This window comes from Crocodylus porosus, unplaced genomic scaffold (assembly GCF_001723895.1).
Source record: "Crocodylus porosus isolate Cpor-Errol unplaced genomic scaffold, CroPor_comp1, whole genome shotgun sequence".
NCBI lineage: Eukaryota > Metazoa > Chordata > Crocodylia > Crocodylidae > Crocodylus > Crocodylus porosus.
The window spans coordinates 9,328,895-9,343,286 of NW_017728927.1; the positions used below are offsets into that span (position 1 = coordinate 9,328,895).

Below are 14,392 nucleotides of genomic sequence, written 5' to 3' on the forward strand. Positions count from 1 at the left end.
TGTGGCGCCCAGAACTGGACGCAGTACTCCAGCTGCGGCCTGACCAGTGCCGCATAGAGGGGGAGGATCACCTCCCTGGACCTGCTCGAGATGCATCTGTGGATGCATGACAGGGTACGGTTGGCCATCTTAGGCCATGTCTACAAAAGGAGCTCTTCACCTGTCTATGAATCCTGGTTTGCTCTACTGGCAAAGCTCTCCTAGTGGAGACGCAGCTCACATCAGCAACGCTGAGCTCCAGGGCTGTCTAGTAACCCCCACCCCTCTCCGGCTTCTCACAGATTTGCTGGTATACCTGCATCTACATGAGAGGCTTTGGCGAGCACAGCGGGGGTGGTCAGAGCCCTCACTTCATCCCATCCTTGCCTAACCTAGCAAGGTGGGTAGAACCCTGTACTCAGCGTGGCTCCTTGATGTTTCTTAAAGTGCAAAGGAAGGTTCAGGCAGCGAGTCTCCTTGGGTGAATTCTTCAAACTCCCCAGATCTGAATGAAGAGTGCCTTGTGCTGTGGGAGTGAATCTCAGAACAATCCACCAGCCTGTTACCATAGGATAGGGGGTGAAGGCTTGTGGTTTTCCAAGGAAAGGGTTTTATTGTCATGGGAAGAGATGGGGGCTCATTTGCTTGGCAAACATGGAGACAGAGCAATTCAACTCTGCTTTGTGGGCCTGGAGCTTGGAGCCTCAGTCACTCGAGCATGAAAGGGACAGCAAAGCACAGCCATGAAGGTGGTTAGCCATGTAGGGCCTTATCCAGGTCCCTCCTTACGCATGTCTTTTCCTCTCTAAACCCATCACCCTGTTTTCCCAAGCCTCCTGCTAGTTCCATGTACAGCAGCAGGAATCTCAGATGCCAGGGGATCTCTGCAAGTATAGAGATGGCGAAGGCCTATGACAGGCACCCATTGGAAGCCTTGCTCTGCCCACATGCTTCAACAATATGGTGAATAGACCAGAGGCCAAGTGGAAGGAGGAAAGCAAACAACATGGATGCAAAACAGCTACAGTCCCATGTAAGCAGCAGAGCAAGTAGGCAAGGGAGCAGCTCTCAGAGAATAAGCTGGTAGCTGAGAGCCTCACTTTGCCCAAACTGTTCTTGCTACATGCATGGACAGTCTCTTTGTTTTATGCCCAAAATGATCTTGAAGCACTGAGAATATTACATGCGTATTTTATTATGACCCAATAACTTAGCAACATAAAGGGGAAAAAACATAGAGGGGAAAAAACACTGCAACATAAATAATACTAATAGTTCCATTAGGCCTATAATTGTCTTAATCTACCATCACTCTGACAAGAAACTAAAGTACAATTTACTTTTTAGCTTCCCTAAATCAGGGCTCACCGTGTATGTTTCATGGTTTGACCAAAAGAATTATGTTCCCCCATACCATGGGTACTCCACAGCAGGTTTTGTTTTCATTCAAAAGACAAGATTTACCAATCCCAGAGATTAATAGTGACCTCTGTTTTAACTCAATCAATGTTAACCTCCCATTAAATCTTTCAGCGGGTGAAAGAGAAGTCAATATCTGTTGGGTTTCTTTCCACGGTGCTAATATAAAACCAGCCAAGGAGAACATACCTTGTGGTAGTCCAGTTCTTTCTGCTTAGCCTGCTCCTCTTCCAGCTTAGCCAGGGCTTGAGCTTCGCCTTGTTTCAGCTCATCGATAGCATACTGATATTTTATTTCAGCAAGTTCTCGCTGAGAGGTACAAAGAAGAAAATATTTTGGTCAGACTGTCCCACTGCCAAAACAGTATGCATCAGAGTCCGGAATGTAACGTCTTACTTGTGTGTTTTGTTCTGGATGGCTGTGAAGTATGACCCTGCATTTTCATTCCTAATGATCTCATTTCCACTAGTCTGTGACTAAGCTGCTTTATTCCATCCTTCTGATTCAGAGGTGGGAATATCTTATCTCCTCCCTCATTTTCCCACCTTTAGGAACTATTACAGAGGTAGCCCAGCTTCTTTGTATAAGAGGCTGTGCTCTGGCTTAATCAGCCAATGAACCTGGAAGTAGATTTAATATGAAGGTGATGGTTCTTCTATGGAGTGGAGGTACAGGAGTGCTGGGGCAAGAGACCTGGCTGGTTTTAAGATGAAATTTGATCAATTTATGGATGGGATTATAGGACCTCATTTGCCTGCAGCCTGCACTGCACTGCACTGGATTCAGTGACCTAAGAGGTCTCTTCTAGGACTATGTTAAAGTAAATCTCTAATTAATTTTGTAATATTGTGCTCCCCCGATCCTTGAGGCAAGAAGCCATTATTATGTGTTACTAGTGCATCAGCTTCCCAGGCAGCCTACTGTGCTCGGTTACAGGCAGAGGAAGGACATTTCCAATGGCACCTATTTCCCTAAAAAGTATTTCAGTCAGAGAGCAGTTAAAATATGAAGATTTTAATCCTTTGAGTGCTGGCACATTCCAAGCCTGACAGCATGACGAATGCTGTGGATGGAGCTTGTGCCCTCGATACAGGAGCAGCAGAAGTGCTTACTGTGTTCTCATCCACAAGCCTGAAGTCCAAGTACACCAGATCTGGGAGGTGAGCAGCAATAAACATCGAATACTGCTCGTTGTCACACAGAGGGTTCCCGGCGAGATTCAACGTCCGCAGCTTGCTGAATTTCCTGAGGTAGGCTACCTGGGCCAAACAAAAGCAGACACTGCAACCATCGCACAGGGGGTGGAAAGCAAAAAGTGCAATGCTTTGAAATTCATGACATTGATCATCACTGTTGTGGCTCAGGATCTGGCTGACAGCCTCGTCCTTCAGAGAGAGCTGATGCAATACAATCAACTGAATGTCCGAGTGTGGAAACAGGTTGAAAAGGATGGCTATCCAGCAGGGTTGAACCACACTATTTGGAAAATAAACTATCTTCTATAGCATTCTTAGAACTTTCATACAACTCTGAACTATGGACATTTGGGCAATGGGTTGGTGAGGAGGCCTTCAGCCGGATGGTGGATGAGCTTCCACCAAAAGCTGCCTTCTGCAATGTAAAAATCAAAGCACCCCCTCAGAAATCCTGCCTTCTATTTTCTATTCAGGTAACTCATCCCCCTGTTCCAGTTCCCACTGAAGTCAAGAGAAGTTTTGCCATCAGTGTCACTGATAGCAAGATCTGACCCAAAGGGTGAATAATCCTAAACCAGGTGAAATGAGAGTTACCTGCAGGGACAGCTGATTATCCCTCTGACCAGTGGTTATCCCGCTAAAGCAGTGGTTCTCAACCAGGGCACCCTGGGGGGCCAGACTCTTTGAAGAATGCCATGAGGTGTGAGGAGATAAGTAGATAGGCTAAGTAGATAAACCTAGGTTCAAGCTTGTCCCTGCCTGGATGCCCCTCCATTCCATGGCCCCTATGTCAGGAGCTAAGCACCGCAATATATACACTGGTTTTTTAAATTGGGTGCCACTCAATTCATAAATATTCTGGAGGGGTGTCTCAAGTCCAGTGAGGGACACCTTGATTCCAGAATGATCAAGAACCACTTCTCTAAAAAGATGTTCAGATTCAATGACAGGTGCCCATATGAGAACCTTTGATCATGAGGAGATGCTGGCAGAGACCATACGATCCTTACATTTTCCAAAGAGGTTAGGTTGTTGTTTCCAATGGAGAAGATCTGTAATTCTTGTAGCGTGTCCATGTTCTCAATCTTGGATATTCTGTTATTGTAGAGGCTCAGGTCCTGCAATTTAACCAGAGCATGGAGACCTTCAATGGTTTCAATATTGTTGAAGGACAAATCTGCAAAACAGTTTTACACTCAAGATGTTTTATGAGCAAAAAGACCATTTCCAACTAACCTATAGAGCTCAAGGCCTGCAGTTCAGCTGGTATCTTGAATATGGTATCTAGGTTAATTGCTATCCTTAGGGGTGACAAGCAATTCATCAACACTTCTCTCCTTTATGTTCAAGGCTCTGCACAAACCCACCACCAGTCTGGCCAGGGCAAAACAGATGCATCTTCTAACACTGAACCATGCAAGTTTGTAGTCAGTTAGGGAAATCACTGAAATACTCCTTTGGGCAAAGGCTGTCTACATTGCCCATCCATGGCTCCTACCTCTTACCTCTTAACAACACAATGAGCAAGACACTGAGAAGAAATCTCATGCAGGTTTCTTGCATGAAATTACAAAGGACAAGAGAATGGGTAAGAACATGCTTAAAGAGGTGAAATCTATAATGCATTTTCCACATGAAAGCTGATAACACCAGCTATTGTTTCTCAAGAACCCTCACCAGTGTCACAAAACCATTACCCTAATGTTGATTACCAGTAAGGCAACCCTTGCTCTTAGTTCCATGCAACCTCACTGCTGTCTGGGGAGATGCACCACGGAAGAGTTGGTGCATCTTAGCCCTTTCTCTCATGGACACTTTCACTCATTTTATTCTTCCATACAGCATTTAAATTTATGTAGAATCTCTTATAAAAATGTCAGACTTGTCAAAGACAGTGTTAGAGTGATGTTGTAGCTACGATGGTCCAGGAATTATGCAAGAGACAAGGATTTCTTAGGGCAATATCTTTTATTGACCAACTGCTTATGTGGGATGGAGTTAGACAGGTTTTCAAAAGTAAGACATGGATAAAGAATGTCTTGCATTCGAATGCCTAACTATCCCAACTATGCAGCTTGTCCAATAGAAGATAGCACCCTAAGAAATCCTCTCCTCTCACCAACTTATCAAAGTGGTTTAGGAGCCCACTTTTCCAACAGTGACTTACGGTACATCTAAGCTGCACTCAAAAGGTGTGAAAGCAGCCTGTGTAGACACACCTGAACTAGCTTTAAACCAGCTAGCTTGAATACCAGTAGCATGCCAACCCTGAAACATAGATGGCTATGAACCCACCCAAGACCTTGATGAGGGACCAGGTGGCCAAAAACCGTGCACTGCAATCTGTACCCAATTTAGCTAATTTTAGGTCCACCCGGGTTTGTCTACCATGCTACATTTACATCTCTAGACTGAAAAGCAGACACTCCTTCACGACCTTACGAACTAAAATCCCATTGCCTTTCAGTGAGATTCAGGCTCTGAATTACCTAAATCACTTTTGAAAATAGAACTTAGGTGCTTTTGTAAGTATTACTGAAAAGCTGAGAGTTTCTAAGCCATCTAACCCCCCCATATATTTAATACCACTGATTATTTTTGAATATTCTTATCATCTGGCATTGGAGAGTCAGAATGTGGGGTGCTGCATCCAGCTGACTGCATTCCCTTGGGAATGTCCTGTTTGAGAGGGGAACACCATATCCTGTTTTCATTGTGGAGCTGCAGATGGTGAGAGATGCTTTTGTTAGGCATGGAACTGAGATCCACTGTGTTCAGGCTTGTTTCTTTCAGCAATAGGATGACCTCATCAGGATGTTTTTCGTTTGACTTCAAAGAAGTTGATATGCCCAAAATAATGTTCTCTTTGCAAACGGATTCCTGATCACAGCAAAGTGATCAGGTCCTGAACTGAAGCTAGAATTCTACTACTCTATTGGCAGAATCTCTATGGTGGCAGAGAGGGGAAGATTTCCGGGCTCCGCTTCAATTTTACTCTCAGTTTTAATCAGTTGGATGCTCCCAGAATATCTCATGATTTAGGGGCCAAACTCCAACTTTACACTGGTGCATCTCCATCAAAATCAATGCACTAGAGTGACTGTTGTCAGTGTGTTTACTCAAGTGCCATCACAACAGAACTTAATATCTCACAATATCATTTCAAAGTGCACCACATCCAGTCTGTAGAATGAGATACAATTTCAGGCCTACTATTTAGTAGAATACATGTGTGAAATATGCCAAAAGCTTAGCCACCAATTGACATTAACATTAACTGTCTTTATTCGTAGCGCGCAACAGGGACCTGATTGTGCTCTCACAGCAGTTTAACACCACCAGTTCTTTTTGATAGAATTACTCCTGCCTTATGCCAGCTTCACATCCTGAAACCGTACCGAGCCAGACAAGATGAACCAGACTACCCAGAGCCTCTATCTTCTCAATGATGTTATTGTCCAGCTGCAATTTAGTCAGATTTGCAAACTGCCAGAGGTTATCAATCTTCAGGATATCTAAAGCCAAAGGGGGAAAATAAAAATCAGGAGTATGATTCATGCAAGCTGAACATGGCATTCACATTACATTGTGCAGGTGATCCGTACTCAATATTACCTCCAAAAGAATCTTTCGGCAGAGTGTGACATTGCACTGATGCATGAAGATGGCCCAGGAGATGGCTGAAAGGACTGGGGGCTGGATGATGATTTAGACTGAAACTGCTGGGATAACCTTATTGTCCTGCACCACTGCACATTGCTAATCAGTGCTACCAGACAGTTGCTGAGGGGATGCTGACTGCAGGACTGCAGTCAAAGAGGGGTTTATGAATTCGCTACCAGGAGGGCCTTTGACCTTCACTTTGCTTTCCAACTCAAAGAGTGTGCCTCGGAGGAGACAGCACTTTCTTCTGAAATTGCAGGTTGTTGGAGGGGACTAGCTGGCTTTGAATTGCTGCCCATTACATTACAAAGTTACTCCATGTTCTATAAATCCTTTCCCACTGTTCAGCTTATGGAGCTGTAGATGGAGAACAAGCCTGAGACCACTATAGGAATTAGAACTCAGGTTTTCTGCAGTTTATAATCTCCTGTTTGGAGTGCTGTCAGCTGTCATTGCATTTGCCTTTTTTTGGAAAAAAAACTACAGACCCAGGCACAGGCTGAATGGATTAGAACACAATGTTGGCACCATGTAGCATAGGAGACTTGGGTTCAACTGTCCAGTGGGTGTCAGCTTAGAAGGCTGGAATGGAAAAAGAGAAGAGGAAAACCCCACAGCTGTAGGCACTGGTCACATATAAACAGGGCATGAGTTTTGCATGCTAAGCTTGCAATTGCATGGGCAAAATGTGCATACAAGTGCACGTCACTTCCAAACAAATGGATGCATAAGTCAGGTCCGTGAGTGCCAATGAGCAGACTCGTTACCTGCACACACAGTTATCTCACTAGCACACAATCACCACACTAGAAGGAGCAAATTGAAGATGCAGATTTTCACCTGCTTCCCTAAATGAAAACAGGATCCTAAGGGGACTGAAAGGCTGATTTGATAGCTCCAAAGACTAACATCCTATATCCATAACAGCAGGACAAACTGCTTCCATGTCACCCCTACCAATATACTGCAGACTGAACTGGGAGGTCACAAGCATGGGCAAGGGGGTAGTTCAGCTTCCTCTGCCCAATAATGAGCTTAGTGAGCTAGTTGGGCCTTTCAACAAAGTTGGCAAATTGACCTGCTGTACTACAGGCATCTTCTTTTAAGGTTGATATTTGCCTACTCAGAACTGGACAGAAATAAGGAGTCAGGACTCATCTGAAAATGAAAATTTGTTGCCATCACACGTTTGGATCAGACTGGGTTTTAGTGCAGTAGGGCCAAACTTGCACGTGGCCACAAGGTGCCACTGCTCCATAACTGTCAAACAAAAAAGTAATAATTAACAATGACATGAAGAGCTGCCAGGATCTGTAGCCTCTTACCAGGCAGCAAAGCCTTTTAACTCTCTCTGTTTGAACTATTTTAGATGGCTAGGGCTAAAAATGTAAGTTAGAGTCAGTGCAACAGTCTGAGCTTTACCATGATCATATCATCGACAATTAAAGCATTGTACTATTAACTTGTCCTAGAAAAAATCTGATACTTACTCCTAAAATCAAGCTGTAGTTCCGTGACATCCTTAAAATCAATGCCTTCCCTTTTGGCAAGCTGCCCTGCTTCTTCTTGAGGACCTTGCTCCTCAACAGCCTTTTGAAGCATCTCTTGATCGATCACATTTGGCTCAATGGTATCGTATATCCGGCTCATTTTCAGGCCTTTGAGAGAAGAGCAAACAATACCCATTACCCAGCTACTGTCTTCAGTGTTTACTGAACTGCATGTGACATGCAAAGAAACAACAGCAGACTGGAGGACCCACAGGGTCTGATCCTGCACTGCTGAAGTCAAAGAGATAGTTGCCTTTACCAAAAGATATGATGTTAACAAGTGCAAGTCAGGGCCAGCGAAGGGTGAAGTGCACAGGCAAGATGCCACATGCAGAACCTGTGTCAAGCTTAAGGAGAACTTAACTTACATGAACCAGATGACACCAAAGGCAGAGCGTTACAGCTCCCCACGGCCCTCAGCGCAGCCAAACAACCCTCCTCAACCCCTAGCCATGAGCCCACTGGCCTCTCCTCCCTGCCTCTCACCCACCAGCCACCTTCTCCACCTGTAATGCAGCAGTGCACTGGCATTTCTACGCAGCCTATCACGCAACCACTTGCCTGCCCACCCCTGACCGTGCAGCCGCTCTCAAAGGAACCAATTCCAGCAGCTTCTTAAATTGCTGCAGGCAATAAAATGCTCTGAACATGGGTGAAATGCGGATTGGATTGATCCTGCATCCCTGAAATCAATGGCAGCAAAATCTGACCTATTGAAATCAGCTTGGGAGCTCCTTCCCTCTTCAGGCCCACCCGGTGGAGGCACCGCAAGATCTTCCTGTTTGGGCAAGTGCTTGGCAAGCTGAGACACTGTTTGTGAGGGGAGGGTCTCCTCTTTGGGTTGACGCTTTAGTTCCCTGTTGCGTTGTTCTCTCGGTGTTCCCCTGTGGCATCAGTTATTCTGCTCTCTTAACGCCAGGTTAACGAAGAAAAAACAATCCGGCTCCTTTCCAGCCCCAGGGCACCTGTCCTATGTCGCTGGGTGTATTCGTGCTCCGCGCACAAGGGCTAAGGGCCGGCATCACATGGGATCTTCATGTCTCGCTTTAACGTCACGGCTTCCCTGGGACCGTTTTGTGGTCGGACGCTCCGTGCTGCTCTCACGCTGTGCGACGGCTGCTCCCGGCCTTGGTTTCTAGCCAGAAGGACAGATTACATGAACATTGTTATTTGATTACATGTCACAAGGAGAAGCAAGGAGCTTGTCTTTCCCTGGAGTGCAGCATTTTGGAGAAAGCTGCAAATAAATCAGTCGATCCATAGGTCTGCCCAGCCCCCACGGCCTCTCCCAGTGCCCTGCCCCCCCAGTGCCCTGCCCTCCCCCCACCAGTACCCTGCCCCCCAATACCCTGCCCTGTCCCCTTGCCTCACTGGGGCTCGTTGCTAAGGAAGCCTGCACGGTTGCTAAGCCAAGTCACGTGACGTTGGCCTAAGGGCGGGGCCTCCAGTGTCCTTCCTCACACGCAGGGCAGCGCCCGCCAATCGCGGCTGGCCTCGGTGGGGAGCAAAGGAGGGAGGGAAAGGGGGTGTGAAGCTCCACCACCAATCAGACCGCGAGGAAACTGTGTCGGACAGTCAGAGTGGGCAGCGCACCTGGTGGGCGGATTTTAAAGTGATTGGTGTGGCTGTCACCCAATAGAATTGGGGAAATGGGAGAGGAGCTGTCCATTGGGGAGGGGCGGCAGAAGGAGCTCCCGCCCCCCGTGCGTCAGTCGAAAACGAAGGAGTCGCGCAGGGGAGGGGCGGGGCTCTCTGATTGGCACACCCCCCAGCCAACACAGCGGCGCGAGCCTGCGGCATGGGCGGGGCCACGGGCCGTGCCGGCGGCTCGGATTGGGCGGCGCGGGTGCCGCTCGGGGAGGGGTGGGGCGGAGGTTGCGGGCCGGGCCGGGCCGGCTGTTTGTTGTCATCCCAAGATGGAGTTTCTGCTGGGGAACCCGTTCAGCACCCCCGTGGGACAGAGCCTGGGTGAGCGCGCCGGGCCAGGGGCAGGGGCCGGCCGCGGTGTCCCCGCGCCCGGCCGGATCGGGCTCTCGGGCGGCGCTGCGTCTGGGGGCGCCGCGGGGCCGGGGACAGAGACAGAGCGGGGGGAGAGCGCGAGCCAGCGCGTCAAGGACGTGTGTGTGTGTGTGTGCGTGTGCGTGCGTGCACTTGTGTGCGCGTGCATCTGTGCCTCTGTGCATGTGCATCTGTGTATGTGTGCACGTGTGTGCCTCTGTGCATGCGTGCGCACCTCTGTGTGTGCGTGTATCTGTGCCCGTGCACACGACTGTGCCACTGTGTGCGCGTGCATGTGTGTCCGTGTCTCTGTGTGTGCCTCTGTCTCTGCACACTTGCGTCTGTGTGCATCTGTGCCTGTGTGTCTCTGTGCACACCTGCATCTATATGTGTGCCTGTGTGCATCTGTGCATCTGCCCTGGTGCGTGTGTGCGTGTGTGCATGCACACGTAACAGTGTGTGCGTGTACATCTGTGCATGTGTCTGTCCGTGTCTGTGTCACACGGTTGATGCGCGTGGCGAATCCGGGTTGCAGAGCGCCGCAGGTAAATGTCCAAGCGGTTTCACGGACGAGACGCTTCTCTTCTCTTCTGCTGTGAGCCGGGCTGTGGCGGAAGCTGGCGGGGGCCTTTCAGGTGGGCCGTGCGGTTATGGTCGAGGACTAACGCTGGCCCCAGCCCAGGGCGTCAGTGACAGAGATGAAGCGCGCCTCTGGACTCGGGGGTGCTGGTTTGCATGCCAGCCAGGCGTGTGGTGTCTGGAAATCGTTCCCGCTTGGCTGTCAGCACGTGGTTGATATGACCAGCTCTAATTTTCAGGCGCCGCATCACAGAAATCACCATTTCCATCACCGATTGAAAACCTCAGTGGCGGTGGAATATAGGAGAGGGCATGGGCTGCCAGACCTGGGGACTGAAATCCCTTCTCCCTAAACATTGTCCCTGCAGGGCTGGGCAAAGGTGGCCAGGGCATGATGGGGGAGCTTGCATGGGCACAGAAGTGTGTGACTTTTATTTGAACAAATGCTGCCCCGTACCTCCTGGACTGATTCACAGCTGTAGGTCTCATTAGTGAGCAGGGAGCACTATCACCATGTCACAAATGGGGAAACTGAGGCGCGTGTGCCTAGGGTCACATGGCAGAGGTGCTGCTCAGTGAACGTAATGGCAAACAGAGGTTGCCAGAGTTCCTTCCAGGCTGTCAAATGGCAGCCAGGTGGTAGCCATCCTTTGTAGATGCGTGTCCACCAGATTGTCCTGCCCCAGGACCTTGCTGGTTGAATCCCAGCACAGGAATGGCTTGAAGATACACCCTGAAACCTGGTGCAGAACGTGGCTGCAGACACACTTCATTGTGCTTTTGCCCAGAGACATGGTATCGATCTGTGCACCTCGATCACGCTGGCGTCTGGTTCATTGCTTGATGCAGCCCCAGACCCTTGGAGCTGAAGCTCCAAAGGGCTTCACCCCCGTGGCTCTCGCTGCCCCTGCCTTGCCCTGTGTTGTGCCCCTGCAGCTGAGTGGAGCTACAATAGGGGAGCTTATCACGCTTTTTGCCTAGGGTTGGTGGCAAGGCATTCAGCGACAGGGCCCAGACTGTGCACGGGTATCTACTCATGACCTTCAAGAGCCTAACAGCATTGACCTTCTGAGAACAAACCCCAGCTTGTCTGTTTGCCTAGGCTGCTCTGAAGAGCATGGACCCAGTGGGTGGAGGGTCCCTGCTGTTGAGGCTGCAAAATGCTTTAGCATTGATGCATCTCTTCAGGCTCATGTGAGATCCTGCACGGGGAACTAGGCTTCTATGATGGGTTCCCAGTAGAAATTGGGGGCAGAGTAGCGCTGAGCGGGGAATAGGAAGAACACAGGAAAATGCACAGAGAGACGAGTCCTTTGTTCCACTAGTGTCTGGAAGAGTCTGGCCTGGTGAGGACATGGGAGTTTCCAGTAGCAAGAGTCTGCCAGAGGGTCCACAGTCATCTCTGTAAATCACATTTTTATCCTTGCGTGCTCGAGGAAGCCATCTTTAAAGTGCAGCAGCTCAAAGGTTATTAAAACAAACATCCTTCCCATGTGTTACAGAGAGCACTGGAGCTTATTCAGACCCATTGGATCACAGCGCTGACCGGTTAGTTCAGATTCGGGGTTGTTTGCACATTATTGAGCTTGCACCTGGGAAACTGGATAGCTGCTTTGAGTTCCGAGTTCTGTTGTGCGGCTGCTGCAGGGGAAGGTTTCCATCCACATCAGGCCTTGCTACATTGAGTTTGTAAATCCTTACAGTGCAAAGGATTGATGCCAGGCAGTGATCTGTAAAATGGGTCCCTTGGAGGTAGAACAAACAGTGAATGTGCATATTCCTCTTCTGGGAAAATGCATGCTCTGCTTAAATCATCGCAGTCCAGGGAAGCTTGGCTGTGACCCAAAGGCCTCCGGCTGCCAAGTCCAGGAGAAGAACTAAGTGGTGTGATATAACCTACAACTTTCTCCCTAATGGTAACATCTTTTAGGAGGGAGGGGAGTTCCAGATCCAAGTCTCCAGAATTAATCGGGCGTTGACAGAAATCAGCTGGCTTTTATTTCTTTAATAGCTGTCTCGCCGAAGGTTGGGTGCCTTTAAGGCCAGTATCCAGGCCAAAATCACATGGCTTTGGCGACCTGTGAGTGTGATTGCAGGACTGGACCCTGGCGTCGGAGCCAGGTCTGATGAAAACTGCTGTGATTTGCAAAGGTGTATTCTTAAGGAAGCCAGAGAAGCAGCATTTCAGCAGAGGATACAGGGACACTTTATTGAAGTGATGGTGAAACCAGACAACCTTCCCATTGATTTTATCCAAGCACTTGCAGTTTCCATTTCAAGGCAGTTCAATCAATGCTAAATGTGATGCAGAGAGAATTTTGCTAGGGCTTTTTTTTGTAAAATGAAGAATTAGTGCCAGCTCTCTGACCCTTAATATCTTTTGGTTTCCTTTTCTGCATGGACAGCTCTTCAGGGCTTCCTGCAGATAGCTTCTAATGTATGTTTGATGAGTAAATGCACTAATAACTGTAAATGCAAGGAGAGGAGGCAGTATTATGGCAGACACACACATTAAGGACCTAAAGAGACTAAACCTCATGTTCCACTGTCCAGAAGTCTCTAAATTTCTTTTTGAGTTAACTCTGGTGCGAACCCAAGAAAAACATACTTTTTAGAGGACTGACTTTCCCCAGGACAACACTGAGTATTTAAACAGTCGCTGTGAAACCACTAAGCAAATGAGGACTGCAAACTTGCCTCAAGCTCTTTCAGCTCGAATGGTTTGTTCTGCTAGAAGAGTCTTCCACACATGTGGTTGTAACTAAAAATTTGCCAACAGGAAGGTTGGTTCTTACACAGAACCACTGAAGTGCCTTGTACTCTCTGGAGGGTGGGTTGATCTGAGTTGCAAGGCTGGAATAACTGTTCTTACTGTCAGTGTTTCAAATACAGGGAGGGTAGTTTAGTGCAGCAAAATGATAAGTTATCGACTGCCCCACAAAGAGTTAGGCAGGGAAACTGCTCTCTCTATAGGTACCGGAAATACATTTACGTGGACTTGCCCACTAGGTAGATGGTCCATACCTTGCCTTCCAGCGTTCATCAGCATTCATGCTGGTTGAGCAAACCCCAGTCTGATAAAGTGCTTTGAGTTTTATAAGATTATTTGGATCTGGCTTTCACTTCCTGAGAATGGATTATGCTAGAGAGAAAAATCTCCCTGCAATATGAAACGGGATATCCTGGCTTTGAAAGGAGCAAATAAATATGAGTCATAAATCTGGTAACTTGGGGAAACCACATGCATGTGTGAAGCTGGATAATTAGTATAATGCTGTTTAATACTAGGTTCCTAAGACTGGATTTATTTCATAGGCACAAAAGCAGATTGTAGTTCAGAAAGGTATTAGACCCCGTATTTTTGAGTAATGCAATTTTATCTTGTGGCAGCACAGTGCACTTAAGTATATATTCGATTGGGTTCGAAATATAAATGTGTATGTGCTAGGCTGCAAGCAGAGGACAGCTGGTTCCCAGTATGATGCTGCCCTCATCATTGACTCTGCAGATTTTGAAGGCATATATTTTGAGCACGCTAAATAATTAAAGGGCACACAAGGTGGGCTTTTTTTAACTGCTTCATCCTAAGCAATTTGCTCACGGCGCTTCTCCGTTCTGCCTTTCTGCGCGCTTGGAGCTGTGTGGCTGTTTCTTTGTGGAGCGCCGACTGAAGGCAAATTTCATAAGAGAGAATTTGGAATCATTTGATTTTTTTTTTTTTTTGTTTAACCTAGTTTCAGCGTTTAATGAAGCTTCACGGAAGATGACTAAGATTTTGATGGGGCTTGTGGGATGACATTTCTCTCAAGTGTTCTCTTCCTGGTAGGGGGGGATGGACATGACCTGGTATTTGCAGAGGCAACGCTGGTTGGGGGCTGCCTGGCAATCGCTTCAGCTTCCTGTTCTTGGCTCTTCCAGTTCATTAGTAAATGACTGTGAGCCAGCCACTTAACTCTGTGCCTTGGCTTCGGGGTCTGTATCGCATGTAGTAGATGAGAGGCTGAAATG

At 47.8% G+C, this 14,392-nt stretch overlaps 2 protein-coding genes across 6 annotated transcripts in view; one reads left to right on the forward strand and one right to left on the reverse strand.

Moving 5' to 3' along the window:
* DRC3 (dynein regulatory complex subunit 3) overlaps window positions 1-9,251 on the reverse strand; it is a 21,064-nt gene extending 11,813 nt beyond the window's left edge. Inside the window, exons 1-7 of the mRNA XM_019541935.1 lie at window positions 9,179-9,251; window positions 8,518-8,942; window positions 7,748-7,915; window positions 5,993-6,109; window positions 3,605-3,771; window positions 2,511-2,657; window positions 1,588-1,707 (exon numbers count right to left, since the gene is read on the reverse strand). Coding sequence (XP_019397480.1) covers window positions 1,588-1,707; window positions 2,511-2,657; window positions 3,605-3,771; window positions 5,993-6,109; window positions 7,748-7,907 — 711 coding nt within the window. The 5' untranslated portion in view covers window positions 7,908-7,915; window positions 8,518-8,942; window positions 9,179-9,251. The remainder of the gene's footprint in view (window positions 1-1,587; window positions 1,708-2,510; window positions 2,658-3,604; window positions 3,772-5,992; window positions 6,110-7,747; window positions 7,916-8,517; window positions 8,943-9,178) is intronic.
* A 424-nt stretch (window positions 9,252-9,675) lies between these two features.
* The window catches only part of TOM1L2 (target of myb1 like 2 membrane trafficking protein), a 60,211-nt gene continuing 55,494 nt past the window's right edge, over window positions 9,676-14,392 (forward strand). For all 5 annotated transcript variants that reach the window (XM_019541937.1, XM_019541938.1, XM_019541940.1 and 2 more), the window contains exon 1: window positions 9,676-9,775. In XM_019541937.1, the coding sequence (XP_019397482.1) occupies window positions 9,724-9,775 (52 nt within the window). In that variant the 5' untranslated portion in view covers window positions 9,676-9,723. The remainder of the gene's footprint in view (window positions 9,776-14,392) is intronic.